General features: G+C 39.8%; 1 protein-coding gene across 2 annotated transcripts in view; it reads right to left on the reverse strand.

The window, feature by feature from the left end:
- Positions 1 to 926: 926 nt before the first annotated feature.
- The window catches only part of adamtsl4 (ADAMTS-like 4), a 45,497-nt gene continuing 26,238 nt past the window's right edge, over positions 927 to 20,185 (reverse strand). For both annotated transcript variants that reach the window (XM_044116008.1, XM_044116009.1), the window contains exons 6-17: positions 12,428 to 12,567; positions 11,140 to 11,344; positions 10,560 to 10,744; positions 9,158 to 9,317; positions 8,434 to 8,694; positions 8,152 to 8,281; positions 7,303 to 7,507; positions 6,310 to 6,483; positions 6,048 to 6,227; positions 4,756 to 4,935; positions 3,807 to 3,954; positions 927 to 3,731 (exon numbers count right to left, since the gene is read on the reverse strand). In XM_044116008.1, coding sequence (XP_043971943.1) covers positions 3,601 to 3,731; positions 3,807 to 3,954; positions 4,756 to 4,935; positions 6,048 to 6,227; positions 6,310 to 6,483; positions 7,303 to 7,507; positions 8,152 to 8,281; positions 8,434 to 8,694; positions 9,158 to 9,317; positions 10,560 to 10,744; positions 11,140 to 11,344; positions 12,428 to 12,567 — 2,099 coding nt within the window. In that variant the 3' untranslated portion in view covers positions 927 to 3,600. The remainder of the gene's footprint in view (positions 3,732 to 3,806; positions 3,955 to 4,755; positions 4,936 to 6,047; positions 6,228 to 6,309; positions 6,484 to 7,302; positions 7,508 to 8,151; positions 8,282 to 8,433; positions 8,695 to 9,157; positions 9,318 to 10,559; positions 10,745 to 11,139; positions 11,345 to 12,427; positions 12,568 to 20,185) is intronic.

Genomic DNA, 20,185 nt, shown 5'->3' on the forward strand with positions numbered 1-20,185 from the left:
ATAAAAAGTTATGCAAATAAGCTGCTCCTTTACAAAGTTTATTTGTATTTTGACTTGATTATCAAATGAGTTTTAATATCAGTCAAGGATACAAAATTATTATAGGAAAAAAAATGTTTAAAACATTCTTACCCTGTAAGGAAAAATGTAAACTTAGAACTCATTACAGACACGAAACATAAAAAACCCCAAAAAACCTTAAAAATAACCTATATGACCTCATAGAGTAAGCTGAAAGATCTACTTTTTGGAGATCTTTGTTTGCTTCACATTTGACAGAAAGCAACTTGACAATCCCCAACAATGTTGGTAAAATATTGTGTTTGCACCTCTGTGTGCATTAGGTGAAGCTGCCAGACATGGTGGTGGTAGTTTTTCCACCATGATAGTTTTTCTCTGTTAATGAATGAAATCATCATTTGAAAACTGCATTTTGTTTTTGCTCAAGTTATCTTTGAGTGATTTTAAAACTTGTCTAATTTAGCTCAAATATTTAAGTATAATAAAAAAAGTAGAAAATAAGAAAAAAATCTGCAATGGTACAAATATTTTTTAAGGAGTGTTCAATAGGCATTTATTTTAAATGCTTTTTTCAAAAATATTAGACCAACTTTTGCATAATTAATATGCCATTTAATTTTTGTAATATATAGGAGCTTGAGGTACAAACATTTGCAAAATAATTTTAATCAAAGCGAAATGTGTTTTTCTTCTCAACTGAGAACAGGGAAGGAGAAATGGGAAAGTTGTTTGAAAGTTAATAGATAATATATTTTTGTACATTTAACAATTTTATTACAATATTGAAGATAAGAGACCAGTCTGTAGGTGAAATGAGAGTAATTTACGCACTCAGTGGTGCCACCATTTGGACAAAAGAGGTACTCCTCCTTCACAGCACAGGAATAATTGTCACACACACCTCATTATTTTTCTGTCATATCAGTTTTATTTAAAATGAAACTTCGACATATACATTTCCCACACTGTTTTATGATTTTGAATGATAAAAAATGTCTGGATAGCAATAAAAACATCCCGAAAAACTCTGATGTAAGCAGAAAAAAAATCCTACAGCTCCTTAGGACAGAAAATAAATTACACTTTCTTTAAATCATAGATAAATAACTATAATTTTTTTGTGGTTGTACATATATAAAATGTAATTTATACTACAAGGGATTAAAGGCAAGAATAACACATTCAAAGCTACAGCCGTACACGTCCCCCCACACACACACACACTCACACACCCCCACATGCACACATGGACACACCCACACACCCAACTCAGTCATCATTGAGGCACACCATTATGTCACTTATTTATTAGTTAGATATGGGTATATGAGGAGTGCAACGACACGCCAAATAACTAACATTAAAGAGTAAATATTTAAAAATAATTACAGACATTAAAACATATCTGACAAATATACAGATTCCTCTTGTTTGACGGGGCGTGAGTTTGTGACACGTTGGGAGGCGTGGGGGGTAAAGGAAAGGGAAAGAAGGTCAAACAGTACTCACACTTATATACAGAGTTTGCATCTTTGATGTGCAAAATATTGAAAAGCATAAAAAAAGCATTTGATCCATATCATATAGCGAGAGTAGTTAAAAGACTATTGCATGAAAGAAAGCAGCTTTTTCAGCCTCACTGAGATTCTGGCCTCATCATCCTCTCCAAAGGAGGTGATGAGATGCAGAGGTTTACAGCAACAGGTTGTAGAATAACAAATTACACAGAAACTTGCAGAGTTTCATCACATTACAACCAAAGTCACAGTATTTTTTTATTGAGGTTTTGTGTGATCGACCAACACAAAGAGGTACATAATTGTGACATGGAGGGAATAAATTTCTTTGTAAATAAAAATCTGAAAACCTCTTTACTCTGATTCCCCTACAACTCATGTTAGAAGACAATTTAGAAGTAATTTAATTTAATTGAAATCCAGCTGTTTTGTCACATACTCAGAGGTTCATTAGAGAACAATAGCGAATGAACTGCGTCATGGAGACAGGTCAAATATTAAGCTACATGGAGATTTTTAAAGCAGGGTGAGGTTATAAAAGTATAAGCATTGGAGAAAAACTAACAATGTACATCCTTGAACATCCCATCCACAGTGTGAAGCATGGTGGTGGAAGGATTATGCTGTGGCCATGCATTTCTTTAACAAAAAGGTGGAACCTGGTCAGAGATACTATCTCACAATTATGTCCTGCTTGGTCTAGCACATAAAATCCTGGTAAAATGCTTTGATATTTCTGGTTGTAATGTAACGAAAGGTACGAAGTTGTTGCCAGGCCCTTCAGAGCTCATAGTCCAAATAAATTTGCATTCGATGCTGTCAGAAAGGGTTTTCTGCATTATCAAAAACTAACCTTACTTTAGAAAGTAGCTCAATCAATCTGTATACAGTGATTTATGTTGCAGAACACATTCTGCCCAGATGTTTTAAGAAGTTACTTCTTTTTTCTTCTCTTGTAGCTGATGTAGCTCAGACGAGGTCATTGTTTGGAAATATAAAATACAAATAAGTGGAGTAAGTAAATGTTAGATAAGTCCTTTCATCAGACTTGATATGAATAATTAAAGTTCTTGACAGATCTTCAGATTTGTAAAAAAAAAGAAAGAAATGAACTGCAATCATCAGTCCTCACATATAGGTGGCGCCAGTGCCTGTTTTTGAAAGTCATTGGGTTCCTTTAGGAAGCAGAAAAACTCACAATTTAAGCAAAGTATGTGGAGGGGAATCATTCTTTTTGGGTTTTAGTATATTAATTATTTAGATCAGATTTTTTTCAAGCGTTTTAGACATTGCTAGAAGACAAGTCAATTATTAATCAGGAAAAACGACACGATATGTCACAGTAAAGAACAAAAAACCCCCCACAAAAAAACAAGAACCTGCTCTGTGATGACATCTGTGTTAATTATCCATCGTATATATGGAGACTCCCATCCTTCTTTCCATTGCCTTGTATTTGGTCACTTACTGTCATGCTTACCCCACCCCTTTGGTTCGAACTGTACAAGTACTGAATTGAAGGACACTTTAAGAAGTATTTTTTGGCAAACAGGATAAAAGAGCTTCAACATCTTCTAGCTTTGCGGGAAGCAGTTTCATAGCTGCTACTCTAACAGATCTACTGCACTTATACTGCAGCACAAGATTCTGAACAGTAAATCCAATAATATTATAATATTTTATTTACATTTGCCATGTTGCCAATTGGGAAGGATGTTAAAAAAGGCAAAGTTAGCTGCTGAAGCGTCTATGTCCTCAGTGAGACTGTTCCACTACAACCTGACAGTCACGGAAATGAGTGTAAATCACAGCAAGCACCAACGGTGCGTCATTTACTGCAGATAGAAGTCAAGATAGCTCAGAGGAAGGAGGTCACAGTTTGTCACGTGATAGAGTACTAGTAGAAGGAATCATCTGTTTTCACAGTGTTTTACCTGAAAAAGTCAGGAGGAAATAGCTAACTGTTGCCACGTCAACTCTGGACTGTACATTCCTGCAGACTCATCCTTCAAGAGTGATCAGTTGTCTTGACCTTTACCCCCTCCTCCTGTGAACAGGCTGCTCAGTGCCTCTTGGCACGCAGGGCGCTCTGTGTGCAGGAGGCGCAGCACGCCATCTTGTAATAAGAGTAGACACACATTCTGGCTTGCACCACCATCAGGCAATTATCACGCCTGTCCCGACAGTTTTTATCTGCAAACAGAGAGAATTAGGGACAGGTTAGAGCGGATAAAGACCAGAAGATGCATGACTGCATGAGTCACTCACCTGCAACTTGCGGGCCGCAGGGTATGGTGTTGCAGATCTGTTCCTGCTCAGGTTTGGTACTGGGATCGCATGCTAGGCTGTGCTCTTTGTCTGGTGTTAGACAGCGAACCTCTCTCACCTGTAAGCCTTTTCCACATGAACGAGAACACTGACAACAAAAAACACACACATGCAAAGTGAAAGTCATTGACTATCAACATATGAGGAAAAATGAGGTTCCTCATTCTATTACAAACCCACAAAGTTTGTAATAGAAAAATACCTCGCAAACAAGTTGAGCAAATTCAAAAAGTTTTTCACGTAAAATTTGGAAAAGTGTGGCTTCCATTTGTATTCAAGCTTCTTTATTTCAATATTCCTAAATAAAATCCTGTTCAACCAACAAATTGTAATGTGCTGCACAAATCTTGCCTTTTTTGGAATAACAAATCCATTCAGACCAAAATAAGGCTTTTTGGCCTGAGCAAAAAAGGTGGAGGAAAACTAACACTGTTACAGTGTTAGAATGGCCTAGTCAAAGTCAATCTGCAGTCCTGAAAACTGGTGAACATTTGAGGCAAGATTGAAAAGTGATATTCAAAACGTTCTGTATCCAATCCAACTGAAACGGAGCTATTTTGCAGACAATTAAATTTTAGTTTCTTGATGTGCAAACTCCCAAAAAGTTTTTGCCATTATTTACATTTCTCTTCACAATTATGGTTAACTTGTGCTGGTCTTGTAGCAGCAGATTGGAAAAACATAAATACAGTGAAAATAAGAAATAAAGACAAAGAACCAGGGATACAATTAGTCCCAGTCCCTTTGCTTGTCACAGTCAAGAAGTAACATCTTCTCATTGTAGGGTCACATCTCATCTTTTACACCAGAGATGTCTGCATTGGCAAAACAAAACAAAAACCTCTATAAATGAATCTAAGACATGTTTTGTGTTTTGCCCGTCTCTTACCGCGCTCCATTCTGTGGTGAACCACTGAGGCCGACACTCCGCCATGCTGCACTCCTGGACAGCTGCAGGCTTCTCCAGATGTGCACACTCAGTAGACGGCATGACAGTAAAGTCGCTGCCCAACTTCTGAACACAAATGATTTCCCGTCGCTGGCTTCCATCCCCGCATTGGACGTTACACTGAAGAAATACCGTGCATTAGTCAAATATCAAAGAGATATTTGACTCTCTTTCACCAGAGAAACTCACGAAATCACATTTTAACTGTGATTTTGTTAAAATGTTAACAAAATCACAGTTATTCATCTTTATTTCACCAGTTAGCAAAATGGTGAATCCAAACAGTTTCAATTTAAAACTTACATTCTTATAAAATAGAAACTTAGCGTCATGAGTTTAGTTTTCAACTCTGAGAGCTAAAGGAGGCAAATTCTACGAGTTCTTTATTTACTTGTTCAGAATACCTTTGAGTTGCATTTTTCACACCACGAGGCACAAAATGTTTTAAGTGAGGTGAAAATCTAGACTTTCGGCATCTCTGACCAAGTAACAATACATTTTGCTGCAAAACAAACAATAAATACATCAGGATGATCCCAATGTTTATAACAAAGTCACCTAAAACAAACCAGATGTTTCCTCTCTGCTCTGGCCTGGAGGATGTGAAGTTTAGGATTTTTTTTCCCAAGGAAACTGATCATTTCGCCTCATCCCTAACACGGCGGGACATTTTTATAAATTTTCTTTAATCCTTATTTGTTGCTGAATATGCAATTTATCAGATTTGTTGGGGTTCTTGTAAAAATTGACATTGATTTTTGTCCTTTATAACATATATCAGCATTCTTCAAAGTCTAAAGAAGATGAATATTGTGCAATATCAACGTGTTTCGCAAATATCAGTGAAGCAATAACGTATTCGGTGTTACATGTTGAGATTTCAAACATTTTCTATTTATTTACTTTTTGGTTTCCAGTCACATTTGACCGCATAGATGGCAGTCACATTCACTGCTCATTTTTTACATGAAGAATATTATGTTCCATTTCTTTGATTCAGTCTCATTTTGCAGTTTTCATCCATACATCAGGCTTTCACATTGATGCTGTCATCAGTGTCACCCGACTACGACTAAATCCACTAATAAATTTAATGATTTAATGTCCCACAGTGTTACAAATTGCTATGTACCCTTTAATACATGCATTACAATTTTCAATTTAAGAGCAATAGAAATATACAGAAATATATAAAAATGTTTGACACAAACATAGCGGTCCATCCATCCTACCTCTGTCCAGGGGCTACTGTACCACATCTTCACTGCCACACAAGGCCCCTTATTGCAGGCCTTCAGTTCTGCTGGTTTTTCGGCAACACAGTCGCCCCCTCCTCCTCCATCTCTCACGCCTCCCCGGGTGAGACACACCACTTCTCTCTTCTGCACCCCAGGGCCGCACTGCGCTGAACACTGAGGCCACAGAGAGGGAGACAATGTTGAAGGTTACAGCGGACAGCGTACGTGTTCCTCCATTTCTCTGTGTGCTACTCACAGTGTTGGGCCACTCGGTGAAGTACCAGTTGGTGACGCAGGGCCCCATGTTGCACTCCTCGCTTCCGTCTGGGCGGAGCCGAGAGTTGCACTCGTTATCGTTCATAACGCTGCCCTGATCGCTGACGCAGCGCACGCTGCGTGTTCTTCTTCCCATGCCACAGTCGACAGAGCACTGATGAAGAAATCACAGTTTGAGTTCACTTGGACCGTTCCAATGAGTCATTATGATGCCATTCAGCTCTGTTCTCTACTAAGAACCTGCCTTGATTTATGGTGCGATGCCATGACATGGCTGTGTCACGATATATTCATATCAGTCAATATCGATAACTATTGATTCGTTTTTTTTGTCTTGATTTATCCAGTCTTCACTCTATATTGTTTATTTTTAAGCAGATATGAGGCATGGTGGATTTGTTAGTTTATTTGTATCCTGTGACAATGGCTACTCATCCTGGGGTCCACATCATAGAAAAAAAACATTTATTACAAAAACGGTCACACACAATTAATATAACATTAACAACATAGCATATTGATTCATAAATGTACAATTATAACACATTATGTAATAAAATAATTAAATAGTACAATCATAGCAGAATTATGACTCTTTATTTAATCAAATAATTAAGCAGGGCTCTTTGGTGAAACCTTGATTTGCTGCTGTGCGCAAGTTGCTCAACAAGTTGTTGCTAAATAACCACAAGTTACTCAACATGTTGTTGCTAGGTAACCAAAGAGTTGATGCCACTCATTTTGTTTGGCTGGCTGTGAGAGGCTGAGTGGCTAAAGTCTTTCCTCTGCCTACATCCCCCAGAATGCTGTGTGGTTCTGGATCGGAGTTCAGTAAAATTATTGAAATTTTATCAGGCGCACTATCTGTTGATTTTGATCACGTATCTATCGCGACATATGTTGTTATTGATTTACTGTGCAGCCCTACAGGTGACATTAAAGTGAAATTACAGCTTTGTTCTTGTTGACCCACCGTGCTCCAGTCGGTGCTGACCTCCCAGTGGGAGCAGAGGCGGAGCTGGCAGACCTGCGTGGAGTCAGGTTGGGTGAGGTGGGCGCAGCGCTGAGGGTGGACCATGGTGGAACGAGACCCAAAGCTCTGCCTGCACTGCAGCTGCCTCTGCTGCACACCCGGCCCACAGGACACGCTGCACTCCGACCACGCACTGGCCTCCCAGCTAACAAACACACAACACACACAGGAAGTGTCTGAACATTGTACTTTTAACTTGGAGAAATTACAACCTTTGCATGAAGAACACTTATTTTTACATATTTTATTTTAGTCTGCATAACTCGTGAGAAGATTGTTTTAAGAGCGTTTATCACATAAAATGACAATAATTACATTGAAGTCTGTGGTTGCAGCATAATAAAATGTGAAATAAAAGTGTGAATATTTTTGCAAAGCACTATATACAGCACAAGTATCAAACTCGAGACGCGGGGGCCAAATCTGGCCCACCATAACTGTTTATGTGGCCCTCTAAATACTGCAGGGCTCCATAAACAGAACCAAACAGTTGTGTGCTTAAATATTATTTTAGCAATCAGATCAAAGCAGTTTTGTCTGTATCGTGCCAAATTACATTAAAGTGAAAATATGTTAAATATTATTTCAGTGTAAGAAAAACTCATCACATTCAGAGAAAGCTGTTTATTATTATTATAACAGTTTGTTAATGGGTTTTATCAATATAATTTTTCACAACAAGCCCTTTTTCATCTTGTTGCGTCCCAAAATGAAAATGAGTTTGACGCGCCTGACACAGAGCAACAATCTAACTCTAAATAATATCTTAAAAATCTTAATTTTGCTTACAAAGGAGGGCAGGGTTGTGTGTTACAGGACTCCTCCTCTGCAGCAGGTTTGGCTGCAGAGTCACAGTTCCCCTCTGCAACTTCTTTCTCTGTGTGTCGGTCCACACATATTACCACTCTGTGCTGAGAACCTGCTCAGAGAGAAAGAGTAAGAATAAATCAGGATTTACTCTTCATTGCTCTTGCACTTGCATACAGCAACCTGAGGAGGGAGACATTGTATAATCTAAATAATTATAAACAACCAGGCAGATGTGTGTAAACTGTAAATGAGATTATCTACCTCTGCCACAAGTCGCAGAGCACTCGGTGAGGGTGCCTGTCCTCCACACAAACGGCAGCTGGGTGTCCGGCGGCAGGTCAGTCCGAGGAGGGATCCGAGCGTTTCTATTGGGCGCGGATCCCCGAGGGCGTGTCCTGTCAGGTGACCAGCGATCAAAGGACGGAGGGGGGAAGGCAGGCGACGAGGCCGAGGAGGACGACAAGGAGTGGAAAGAAGGATCTGACACAGGAGGAGGGTTTTCTGCTGACACTGTGAGGGAACCTGGGAGAAAAGATAAACAAAGATAAATAAGGAATGGCAGGAAAGGTGGAGGAGAAGTCAGAAAGTAGATATATAGAGGGAAAGAAATGTGAGCGATAAAATGTGTGAGGAAAAAAGCTAAACAGGCTGAAATATGTAGAATAAGAGGAAGGCGAAGTGAGTCAGTGGATAATGAAATCACGATGAGGTCAGGGTCTCATGATGGCAAACATGTTGGGCTGATAGCCTCGCATCTGGGTCAAGGGCAAACAGACACATGAAAACACGCTGGAACTGGAATCCCACCCACACGGCCCACAGCCTCGCCCGTCCTAATCCAAAGAGGCATCAATCAGAGCTCACTGCGACGCTGCCTTGAGTAATTTGGAAAAAATGACTCCCTATGATGCTCTGTTAGATTTAAATTGTGTCTCAGTTACTGAAAAGAAGAGTATATAAGAGTATATAAAGCAGTTCGTCTTACCGCGAAGCGGGGCCCTCACTGGCTCGCGCTCCCTCGCTCTCTCCCTGGGTGACTCTCTGGGCGTCTCGTTCTCTGGCAGCCTCTCCTTGTCTCCATCTTTGTTCTCCACTGGGACGTAAAACTCGTAGTCGACGCCGGGGTTATCCTTCTGGTAAATGATCTGGATATGAGAACAAACATGGCAAATCCAGAAACGTGTGTGTCAGCGATGCCCTGCCCAGGATTTCACTGTGACGCTGCAAACCGTGCAGCTCCACTTCAACAGTTACTCTAATTACAGATTCAATCAGCAGAAACTGTAAAGCAACTTCATCTGACATATTTGGCAGCCGACTTTGATGTGAATAAATAAAGCTATTGGAATGAAATGAGCTCTGGAGTTCATTGAAATCTCTGGGTGAGGCTGTTAATATTGAGCCTTGGGCAGTATGATGTGGTTTAAGGATAAGCCTTAATGTAGCTGCCTGTAAGCTGTCGTAATGCTAAAGCTTGGCTGTCCAGACCCTCAGCAAATAAGCATCACACAATCTTTTTAATGCTATATCTCAGGAGCAGTAGCCCCTAAATCACTTTAATTACCCTTCTTCCTCCATTTTCTGTCATCTACTTCTACTATTATTTATTACAGAGAAAAAAAGCAAAAAAAACTGCATGCCTGGTCAAATATACTATGATACTGTTCTGTGGGCTTAGTTTGACTCCATGCTGCTGCATCCATAAACCTTCATCTGTATGTAATCTGCATCTTTTCACCTTATTGCCTTACTTAAAGGGACGGTATTTTGTATTTTTTAGGCAAATAGTGTCATTTATTGCACAATCAAGTAACTGTTACCCTCAATTGTTACAAAAATGTTATATACGTCAAATATGACTTAAAAGAAATTTGACTTTGTGATTTAACGCTTTTTTTCTTTAAAAACTCCTGCTCTTTCTGAAACTATGCCTCCATAAAATTACCACAACAGCGCTCCTCTATTAAACATTTAAGTTTAAGATCTCTGTTCTGTTGTTAAGATGACGCTGATTAATGTTAAATAATAAAATACTGATGGCTGTTTATAGCTCTGAAGAACCCCACTTCAAAAACATCTTTCGAAGGAAAATTGCACATAAACACAATTTTCATTTGAAAAGTTTATTTTTTAAATGTTTTGAGTATTTGATATTAAAGTTCTTATTTGGGTCATGAATTAGTTTTATCATATAAAGATACAAACGTTGTGGTTTTCCATCCTCCTCTTCTGGATAAGATAGCTAGAATTGTTTCTCCAGGGCACTAATATCAGCGAAATTTTATTTCAAAAGCTTTCAGTCTTCTTGAGCTCCTGTCACAGCAGTGGCCTGCTCTGTGTTTATTTGCAGGGTTGAAATAAATGCCTTCCTGTGCTTCAGTGCTTACATAAAGCTGCAGCTGTGTTGTGGTGGGTCCCCGCGCCCTCAGGGACTCGCCTTTCTCTTCTTCCCCCTCCGCCTGCGCTCTGGGTTGGGTGTAGGTAAAAGTAGTCCCACCTGCCTGGTAATCTCCTGGAGCGTCAACAGCCCAGCCCCCGTTCACCACGGATGCCCCGGTGCCGGTCCTTATTGCTGGGGGAAAAGACGCGGGAAATGGCAGATAGTTTCAGGAAAAAATTTACTTTTTGCATTTAGAGCCCAGTGAAGCCTGGCCAAGTCCTAGAAGGCCCTTCCTCTGTTCAAACACACTCCCAGACAGACAAACAGGAGGCGGCAGAGACAAACACACACACACTTCACTGATTCCTTACAACTCCAGCAATACAAGCTGTACTTGGCCTAAATCTGCAATACCACAAACTCTACGGTCTTAATTGACGCCAGCACACACACGATCGCAGGCCAAAGCTGCACTTTGCCCGCCAACACTTCACTTACAACTGGATCTGCAGCCAGTCCGGGGAATTAAATCTCAAGACGCACGAGTGCGAGAGTGTGTAGGAATTTGCTTGTCCGTTAGATCTCACCCAGGTAGTTGGGGCTCGCTCGTCTCTCCGTGATGGTAATGAATGTGGCTCCCGGCGGGATGTCCACTATCTTGTGGTAGCCGAGTGGAACGGTGCCATTTGGTAAGCTTCCAGTTACCTTTCGACAGGAGCGGTCCCGGCCGCCGCACACGCCACACTTGTCGATCACAGCACTGGAACCCAGAATGCCATCACAACCTTCAGTCTGGTGGAAGACGGTGGGAAAAATAGTTTCAGACAAGTGACACTGAGGGAAATGCTTGTGAAAGGGGGACCTAATATGCAATGTGTTCCACTTTTGCATGCTCCCACTTGGGTTTCAACTGCTTGTAAAAAGTGGTGCTTAAAAAACCACCAAGTCGTTTTTTTGGCAACAAGTTAATTTTAGTGTTTTCGGTATCTAGAAAATGACCTGTTTTAAAAACCTCATGACTGTTAAATCACATTTGTTGGGCACTTTGCTGTTACCTAGCAACCCCAGCCAAACCCAGCCCTGTTACCTAGCAACCTAAGTGGAGCTCCAGCACGTTTGGTCGCTGGTTTTACTGCTGAATAAAACAGCCCATATTCCTTTTCAACCTGTTCAATAAAAAGGCTGGTAAAATCTGTTTCGCTGTTAACTTACCATTCAGAAACCACATGTTGTATTCTCGTTGGTTGTGCAGGAGGCCCTACTTCTGCTTTTCAAAGATGTGCGATTGTATAATTGTGCATCTGTTTGCAGCCATTTTCACATGCGAGTATAAATGTTGAGTTGGGTGGTGCATGGTCAGCAGCAGCTTACTTGGATTTATAATGAACTAAAACATCTCATTCTGAAAGAAGCTCAAAATAGGCAGAAAGGACAAGACTAAAATAACAATAATTTTGTGCAAAAAAAAAATAATGCAATGGACATTTTTTCTATGGCCCATATTCCTATTCAACCTGTTCAATAAAGCATAATAGATAACCTTTAACAAATCACATTCAAGTTTAGTTTTCATTTCACTGTTAGTTGTGTAAATTGATAATTAACGCTTGCAAGATACCTGCCAGATGCAGAGAAGTGGAATGAGGGTAAAATCAGAGAGTGGGAGTGTAAATGAGAGAGAAGAAAGAGAGAAAAGAGGCCCTTGAAGAGGGCTGTCTGAATCTGAATGGCAGGCTTAAATCAGCATCCAGATGTGAGGCAGACATTTTGGGACAGCCAGGTTCTGGTTTACTGCAACCACGGCGAGACAGTTGGGTATCACGTTCCAACACCTGAAAAACAATCTTCCACGCACAAACAGCCGAATTAACTCACCAGACATTGTCCCTCCACACACACGTCGTTGGCACTAGTGTTGAAGCAGGGCGTGCCGTCTCTGACGCGCTCCGCCAGGCGAACATAAAACCGATAACCGACAGGTCTGCAGGTCAGCTCACACTGCTTCTCCAAACCAGCTGCAACACACAAGCAGATGTCACCGCATTTTACATTCAAGGAACTTAATAATGTTTTGTAGTGCTATGATCATAAGTTTGATTGTATTTGTATTTCAATGTTTTTTTTACTAATAAAAATATGAAAATGTGGTGTGGATTTGGGCGGTATTTTTACTGAGCCCCTTTTAACCTGATACCCATAAATAAAATCCAGAGCAGTCAACTGCTTTGGGATTTAAAAAACTAACACTGCTTACCAACCTTGACAAATCACCAAAGTAAATCTGAGCTAACTGTTCTGAAAACTGGAGAGGAACAAAAAACCTGGTAGAAACACATTTGTAATTGCAGTGATAGACTTTTGATTTGGGGCAAGAATAAGAACTTAAAAAATTATGTTGCACTTTCCATTCATTTTCCAATGATCAACTACTTTGTGCTGATCTATCAAAAGAAATCAGAATAAATCTAATTGAAGTTTGTGGATTTACGGTTACAAAATGTGGAGATGTTGAAGAGGAACCCTGCAAAAACACAGAATGTTACCAAGTACTTTTTCTCTCGTTTCCAGCATCTTAGTACTCTTGAAGTAAAACAAACCTAACGCACAAGTAACTTTTCAGCAACATACAGGAGCTTATTTTAAGGTAATAATTTCTTCATATTCTTAATAATATAAACTAGTAATAAAAAGTATTAGTTCCACTGGCAAATTTTTTTCACTTATGGGAAAAATGTCTTGTTACAAGTGAAATAATCTGGAACTTGTACTTGTTCTGCAATATTCAGGATTTTTTGATGCACAAAAGCTCCTATTTCTTACTGACAAGTTTCTTGTAAGTTAGTTTTGTCTTATTTCAAGTGTACTAAGATATTTGAACTGGAAACTAGAATAAAAATACTTGGCAATAATTTTTTACAGAGTGTCTCAGTCAAGATAATGTAGAAAAACTCCATTAGAGTCATAAATGCCTTCGACTGCAAGCCAAGAAAGCGAGAGTTGACCATATAACCTTCAGAAAGCCAGATATTGATCACTGACTCCCCGCGCTGCGCAGCTTCCCAGCAGAAACATACATATTCACAGGAGAGTTGTAAACATAAGGGTGGATTTATGAGTTCAGCTGAAAGCAGAGGGAGCTCAAAGAAAAAGAGGAGGAGGCAGGAATCAAAGAACGGAGCACAGCTCAAGGTTAGGGAGGAAATAAAAGCCCTTCAGTGACAAGAGAGAAGGTTGACTGTGAATATGGAGGACCCCACAGGGAAAGAAGCAATGGAAGCAAATAATATGGAGATATTTTTTACGCTGTGACAGATCTGGTTCTATGTTCCCCAAAGCATTTTCCACAAACGCGTGTGATGAATGCCACACGTCTTGTCCCAGTTTTCATAGAAGATGTGGAACTATTTCTTCAAAAAGGACATTAAAGAACGGACAGGAAAGGGCACCGAGTGGCTAAAATGATGGCTGTTTTCCTTAAGGAAAGACATCAGGGAGTGTAACGGGTGCTAAAGTCCTCACGCAGGGAGAGCAGATGTGTGTGTGGACAGAGCTGTGATTATGTTGCAAGAAATACTGCTCCAGACGCAAACTCGCTGCATGAGTCACGAGTCATAGATTAAGCTAGCGGTGGGAGGAAGGCGCGTCTCTGCTTCTGAGTGTGACCTCTGATTGTTTGGGGGTATATTTCTTACAAACAACGGCACAAATGCAAACACTATCCCGACATGAGTTTGCAAAGTTTGCAAAGAGCATCATTCAAAGCAGCTCTGGAAACCACTTGTTGGAAAACTGTTTTTACTTCAGACACATAAAATCACCTCTGTAATAAGCTTGTAATGAGACATTTGAGAGAGCTTCACCATGAAAACAGAACGCCTCCCATCTTGAATAGTCATCAGCCACAAGGAGGTTAAAGTTTCCATCTTCTTTAAAGTCAGACGTTCAAAAGAGTTAGCTGGGAGCAAAGTGTAAAGGGCACATACCTGACCTCGGCTTTCACCTTGTAGGGTTGAAGGATCTCCATGTGCTTCCACACAATCTTCTAACTTCTTGATATTTCTTAAATCAGCAGAAGACTTTGCAAAGGTGTACTACCAGTGTAACACTACAGCTGTCCCTAAATGTTTTGAGACTTAAAAGAAACTTTACAGCTTTTGTTTTTATGGGAACAAGTTGCCATGGACAGTGATCAAATCGGGTATTAGTAATAGTACATCTAAGACCTAATTTGGAGTGTGGTTAAGCAATGGAACAAGAGGAAATGCTGAGATAATTTTGATGAGGTCAGGGGAAACTTTTAACGAGGACAGAGCGGATGTCACTCGGTTGAACTGCTGGGAAGAGGGCACGACAGAAAATCCAGGAAGTGTCATGAATGTCACCCAAAAAAGACTCAGCTGAGGGACTGGTTTGCCACCAGTGCAGAGCTTGACCAAAATTGGCAGCTGTGATCTTTTCCGCACAGATAGTGAGGCTGAGAGGCTAACTGCGTAGCAAAGAATAAACTCTTTTCCAAATAAAACACAAAAGAGAGACAGTGATGCTACAGAAAATACCAGGATTGGACTGCAGAGTCCAGAATATGGTAAAGTTGTTTTCTCTGAAGATGCCCCCTTAAGTCATCTGGAAAAACATTTCTCCGGTGAAGAAAAGATTAATGCCTCTGTGAGTTATGCAGACAATGAAGCATCCTGTTGCAATTCATATGTAGGCTTGAGCATGAAGATGAAAGATAGAGTAATTTTATCTTTCGGTGAGTCCAGTCACTTATCCAAAACAACAACATGATTTATTAGGCAAAGAAAAAGTAAAGCTAGGGCCGCTTTAGCAAAATCCGGAACAAATCCTTCAAGAGATGTCCTTACAATCTGACCAGAACTACTGCCAGGTAAAGAGGACACACTAAATGATGAAACTGAAGCAAAATGTGCTTCAAAATGTACGCAGTCGAGCTATTACAACTTTAAATTCTTTCATATTGCTTCCAGTTGAACTATAAAGATGTCATAAGAAAAATTCAACACATTTTAAGGTATTTGTTTTGCAGGCTGTTTTTCAACCCAGCCCTAAAAGTGCCCTGTGTGTTTTAGACGTTTTCCTGCTTTAACACACCTGACTCATGCAAAAATCCTGTTAATCAGTTATCGACTGAAATTAGGGGCGCTGAAGCAGGGGAACATCTAAAACATTCAGGGCAGTGTGCCTTAAGGACCAGGGTTGGAAAACAACTGCTTCACCTCACAAACCAACCATTTAATTAGGAATGAGAAAATTTTTATGCACAACTGGAGTCATGAATAGGGATAGAAATGCTTTAACAGCAGGGGTAAGTCAAACAGGATTTCATTAATGCATTCAGTATTTTATTGTTTTATTTCTTTGCAAAGGACACTGTTCATTACTAAACAACATCTGGACGGTTTTCTGGAAAAAAATCTATTGGCATAAAGATGAGTCCTGCTGTGACTCATTACCAGAAACACAAAAGTTACGACCCACAGCACAGATGAATCCTCGACTTAAAGCTGGACCAACAGTTTTTCCAGCCTCAGACTATTAAGTTCATTAAGAAGTGTGTTTGGACTAAGTGGAAGTGGGAAGGAGTTCATGCACAGAGGCAATGTACCTGGATCGGATGTTCATAATCACACAACTTCGTAAAAAAAACATGGGGTGTAACAGGACCATCAGATAGCTTGTAAACACACTCTGAAAAGGAAGTGTTGATTCAGCACATGTAAACATTTCCTTTAAGATATTTAAACAGCACAGTGACAGGATTACGAGTGAAATGATTCAAATGTACAACCGGGGCTGGAATTAAAAAGAATTTCATACCAAAATATAAACAAAAAGTAAAAATCTCAAACTCCCTGGAGATAGCTGAAGCAAAAACAATGCCAGTTCCAAATTATTTTCAGTGTTGGTAAATAGATGAAATTCAGAAATCCAGTTGCACTCACAAACACACACATCTATCAGTAAGCAAGTTGGGGTGAAGAGCTGATCAAGATGCGACAGGAAGAAGCTGGAATCTAACCTTCAACCTACCGAATGCGAGACCAACTGAGCCACAGTCGCCAAAGATTGTGTCTCAACTATTAACCTAAGAATTAGAAAAACTTGTCATATTGTATTTTTAAAGGTGGTCCGACACATGACAATTAGCAGAAAACAAAAACGCTCACAATTTTGAATAATAAATTGTCCAGTTCAGGTTTTAGATTCTCAACTGGACATGATCGAGTGAAGGACTCTGATGGTTTCGTCTTTCTTACACCTACAGTGCATCTAGACTCTCACATCTTGAGACACGATTAAAACAAATCAAACGCTGAGCACCGCTGCTCTCGTTCTTTTACAGGAGGTGTTTTATTCTGATCATTCCTCTAATCAAATCTGGACTTTGTAAACAGAGGCAATTGGCTTTGTATCCTCTGAAGTACAGAAAAGATACAGGAGAGAGGGATAGTTGATGCTTCTTCCCTCCATCCATCTGTAATAGTTGTAGATATTTAAACCCAAAGCTGCTGCAAAATGAGTAAGGTTGTCTCTCACAATCTCCATCTCTTCAAATCATGCTTAACCAAATCTCAATTTCTGTTTGCATATAACTTTTTTCCTCAAGCTTCATCTGTAACTCGTCTCGTCTTTCCTCGTTTCCTCTGATTTTCCACCATCCGTCTGTCCCTCTCTCAGCTTAGTGTGCAGAAGGTGAAATACACGTCGTTTAAGTATACTTCCCCACTATCAGTCCATCTAAACAAACTCCAGCCGAAAGAGAGAAGGAGCGAGGCAGCTGTCCAGGAAGAGAGGAGGATGGGTGTGCAGAGATGGGACAGGGACTGGAAAAAGAGGTGATGTCAAAGTAAAACAACACCTGGGCAAGCAGTGGTGACAAAAGGCCTAAACAATGAGGGGATATTAATCAGGAATGCCATTTCTAAGTAGATTTAGTGCACTAATGCAAAGATCCAGTCAGCACCAACTATAAAACACTCAATCTACCTCAGACTGACGACGGGAGGCTCGATGGGAAAGGTTTAGGTCTTCATAAGCTAAACCAAGCAACACAGTTTACTTTGGAGACAGTAAGAAAATCGTTCCAAGCTCAAATCCAGTGAAGCTGCCAGTTCTTTATCCAGTAGATCCAGTAAACATACTTGATGGCTTGTTTTATTCAAAGACTCTCATAGTAATACATTACAAAAAACGCCTAAGTATTAGAGCTTGCCATCTTTCCCAACCGCCGCTCAGTCATCTTTTCATTCCAGCAGACTTTAAAGGGACAATTCAGATTTTTGAGGGGGGTTCTGCGGAGTAGTTACCAGTAGTTAGTGCCTTAGCTGTCATATACAGATGTTTTCACAAAGTTTTTAGCAGCTTTTTTAGCAGCTTTTCACTCAAGAAGAAGGCTAATTTTACCCAAATTAAGCAACTCATAGGGTCTGCAGTTATATTAAATTATTGATTAGATTGGCATATTGTGTTGGAAATGGCTCACACCAACATGAAATGTTTGAGTTTAAGTGGTTTTACAGGCGCTAATCAGTCTGACTAACTGTTAGCTTTCCTTTGGTAAGATTTGTTTTTATCACTTAAACAAAACGTCTGTCTGCAGAAAGTAAGATACTGACCACTCAAAACTATTCCACAGTACCCAGGTTTAAGAAATAAATGGTTAGTCTAGTAACATAATTATCTAAGTCTTATTTTTCAAAACAGGCTAATATGGATTTTACATTCTGTTTTGTCAGATGTTGCTTTCCAATGTGCTCAGTTAATAATATTGAACTGATTTAAGATCTAATTTAAATTTTAGCCATTCGTTTCCTTTTCCACACTCAGATGAACGGTTAATATCTCAAAATTAATTGGTTTCACAAGCAAAGCATACATCTTTATAGCAAAATTTGGTCATTAACAGAAAGTGAGTAAAAAGGAGTCAAAGTTAAAAAACAAAAGTCAAGTTCTGAATCAAGACTATTTTAAGGGAACACATGGCCTGACAAAACATAAAAAACGAGGCATACCTTTACACTTTTATTCAGTTTTTAATAAGGGAAAAGAGTAATTTGTTCAACAAAACCGACAAGAAAAGTTGGTTTTGGATCACAGTGATGTTCTGACAACATTTATTGTCAGACTGTTTAACTAGTGCAGGGAATAAAACAGATTTATTTATTCTCATTGCGCCACCAGATCATTGCCAGATTACTTGCTATTTATTACAATCATGCATTTGCCATGACCAGCTTTACATAGAGCATCAAACACTCATTCTGCCAAAACGACTCTGACATCCAGTGACATGGATCTCTGTGCCAAAACCTTCTGGCACAAAGCTACTGGGAGTTGATGCTTTCCATTGTCATTCCTGCTTGCCTGGGGAAATATCTGCCTTTAAAGTCTAAATTTTCCACTCTCCCTGGACAAAAACCTAAAGTAACATCTGGCCTTTGTTTAAAATGGGAAATAGTACAATCTGCATTCAGTCCTGCGTCAAATGACTCTGCAGTAGCCAGGGGCATTCATTAGCCGGAGTTCAGCTTGCAAACCATATGTAGGCACCAGGATGAAAATACAAAACCTGGAATGTAGAATATGTGAATCATTCAGCTTATTTTAATGCTAAAAAAACAACAACAAACAAACAGGCACACATCTGGTAAAATGCTAACTTTGTCAGTGTGAGGAACAGGTAGAGTAGAGAGGGTTTATTGCTGCTTTTTTCCATGAAAACAGTTTCTTTCTGCAGCCTGGAATGAGACTGGAGGGAGCCATGAGCCTGATATGCAGCAGTCCTGCAAGATGGAAAACTAAGATACGTGGCTGACACTTAATAAAACACAGAAAGGGAGGACTTAATTGGGTCATTTTGGTTCTGATCCACTGCTTACAAAAAAATATTTACTGCAGTTCTTCAACTGTAAGTATTTAAGCAGCATCGGGTTCCACTTTTTAGCAGAAAATCGTGTTTTTGTTACACTCTCTACTGGATATCTGGTTTCAATTTTGTGCAATGCGTTTATTTGAGGGTAGATTGGTGAGGGTGTTTTATGTTATGACAGAGCAGAACCAAAACCGAAGCTGTGTATGTAAAAGCTGAGCTTCTGAGTCTCTGCTCTTACTGTGTTTGTGTGTTCACAGCTTCGGCTTTACTGATACAGTAAAATCCCAAACGACAGACACACAAACATACACGTGCAAACTATTTTCTCACATTTTATCCCAGGTTCACACAGCTATCCACATGCAGAACGCCCTCGCCAGTACGCCCATGATGTAAATACACAGGAGATCATGCACATGCTTTAAAAGCCGAATGACAAACACAACTGAGATCATCTCACAGCTGCGTTTTACTCTCCCTTTCCCCTCCCGCATTTCTTATAATCTTTCTATTCACGCTTCTTTTTTTCCCCCTAAAATTCCTGAAATATCTATAAATTTTTTTCTGTCTCTTGTTTCTTTTCCTCCAGCATTGCAAGAAAAAAGGAAAAAGACATGTATAGAAATCTGGGTCAGGACCCTCTTTCACTCTTGCACGTACAGCGTCTTGCAAAGTTTTTTTATACACAGTTGTGTTGAGTTTACTCAATCCATCTTTTTGTCACCTCTGACCATCTTTGC

Source organism: Gambusia affinis, linkage group LG05 (genome assembly GCF_019740435.1).
Source record: "Gambusia affinis linkage group LG05, SWU_Gaff_1.0, whole genome shotgun sequence".
NCBI classification, from domain to species: domain Eukaryota; kingdom Metazoa; phylum Chordata; class Actinopteri; order Cyprinodontiformes; family Poeciliidae; genus Gambusia; species Gambusia affinis.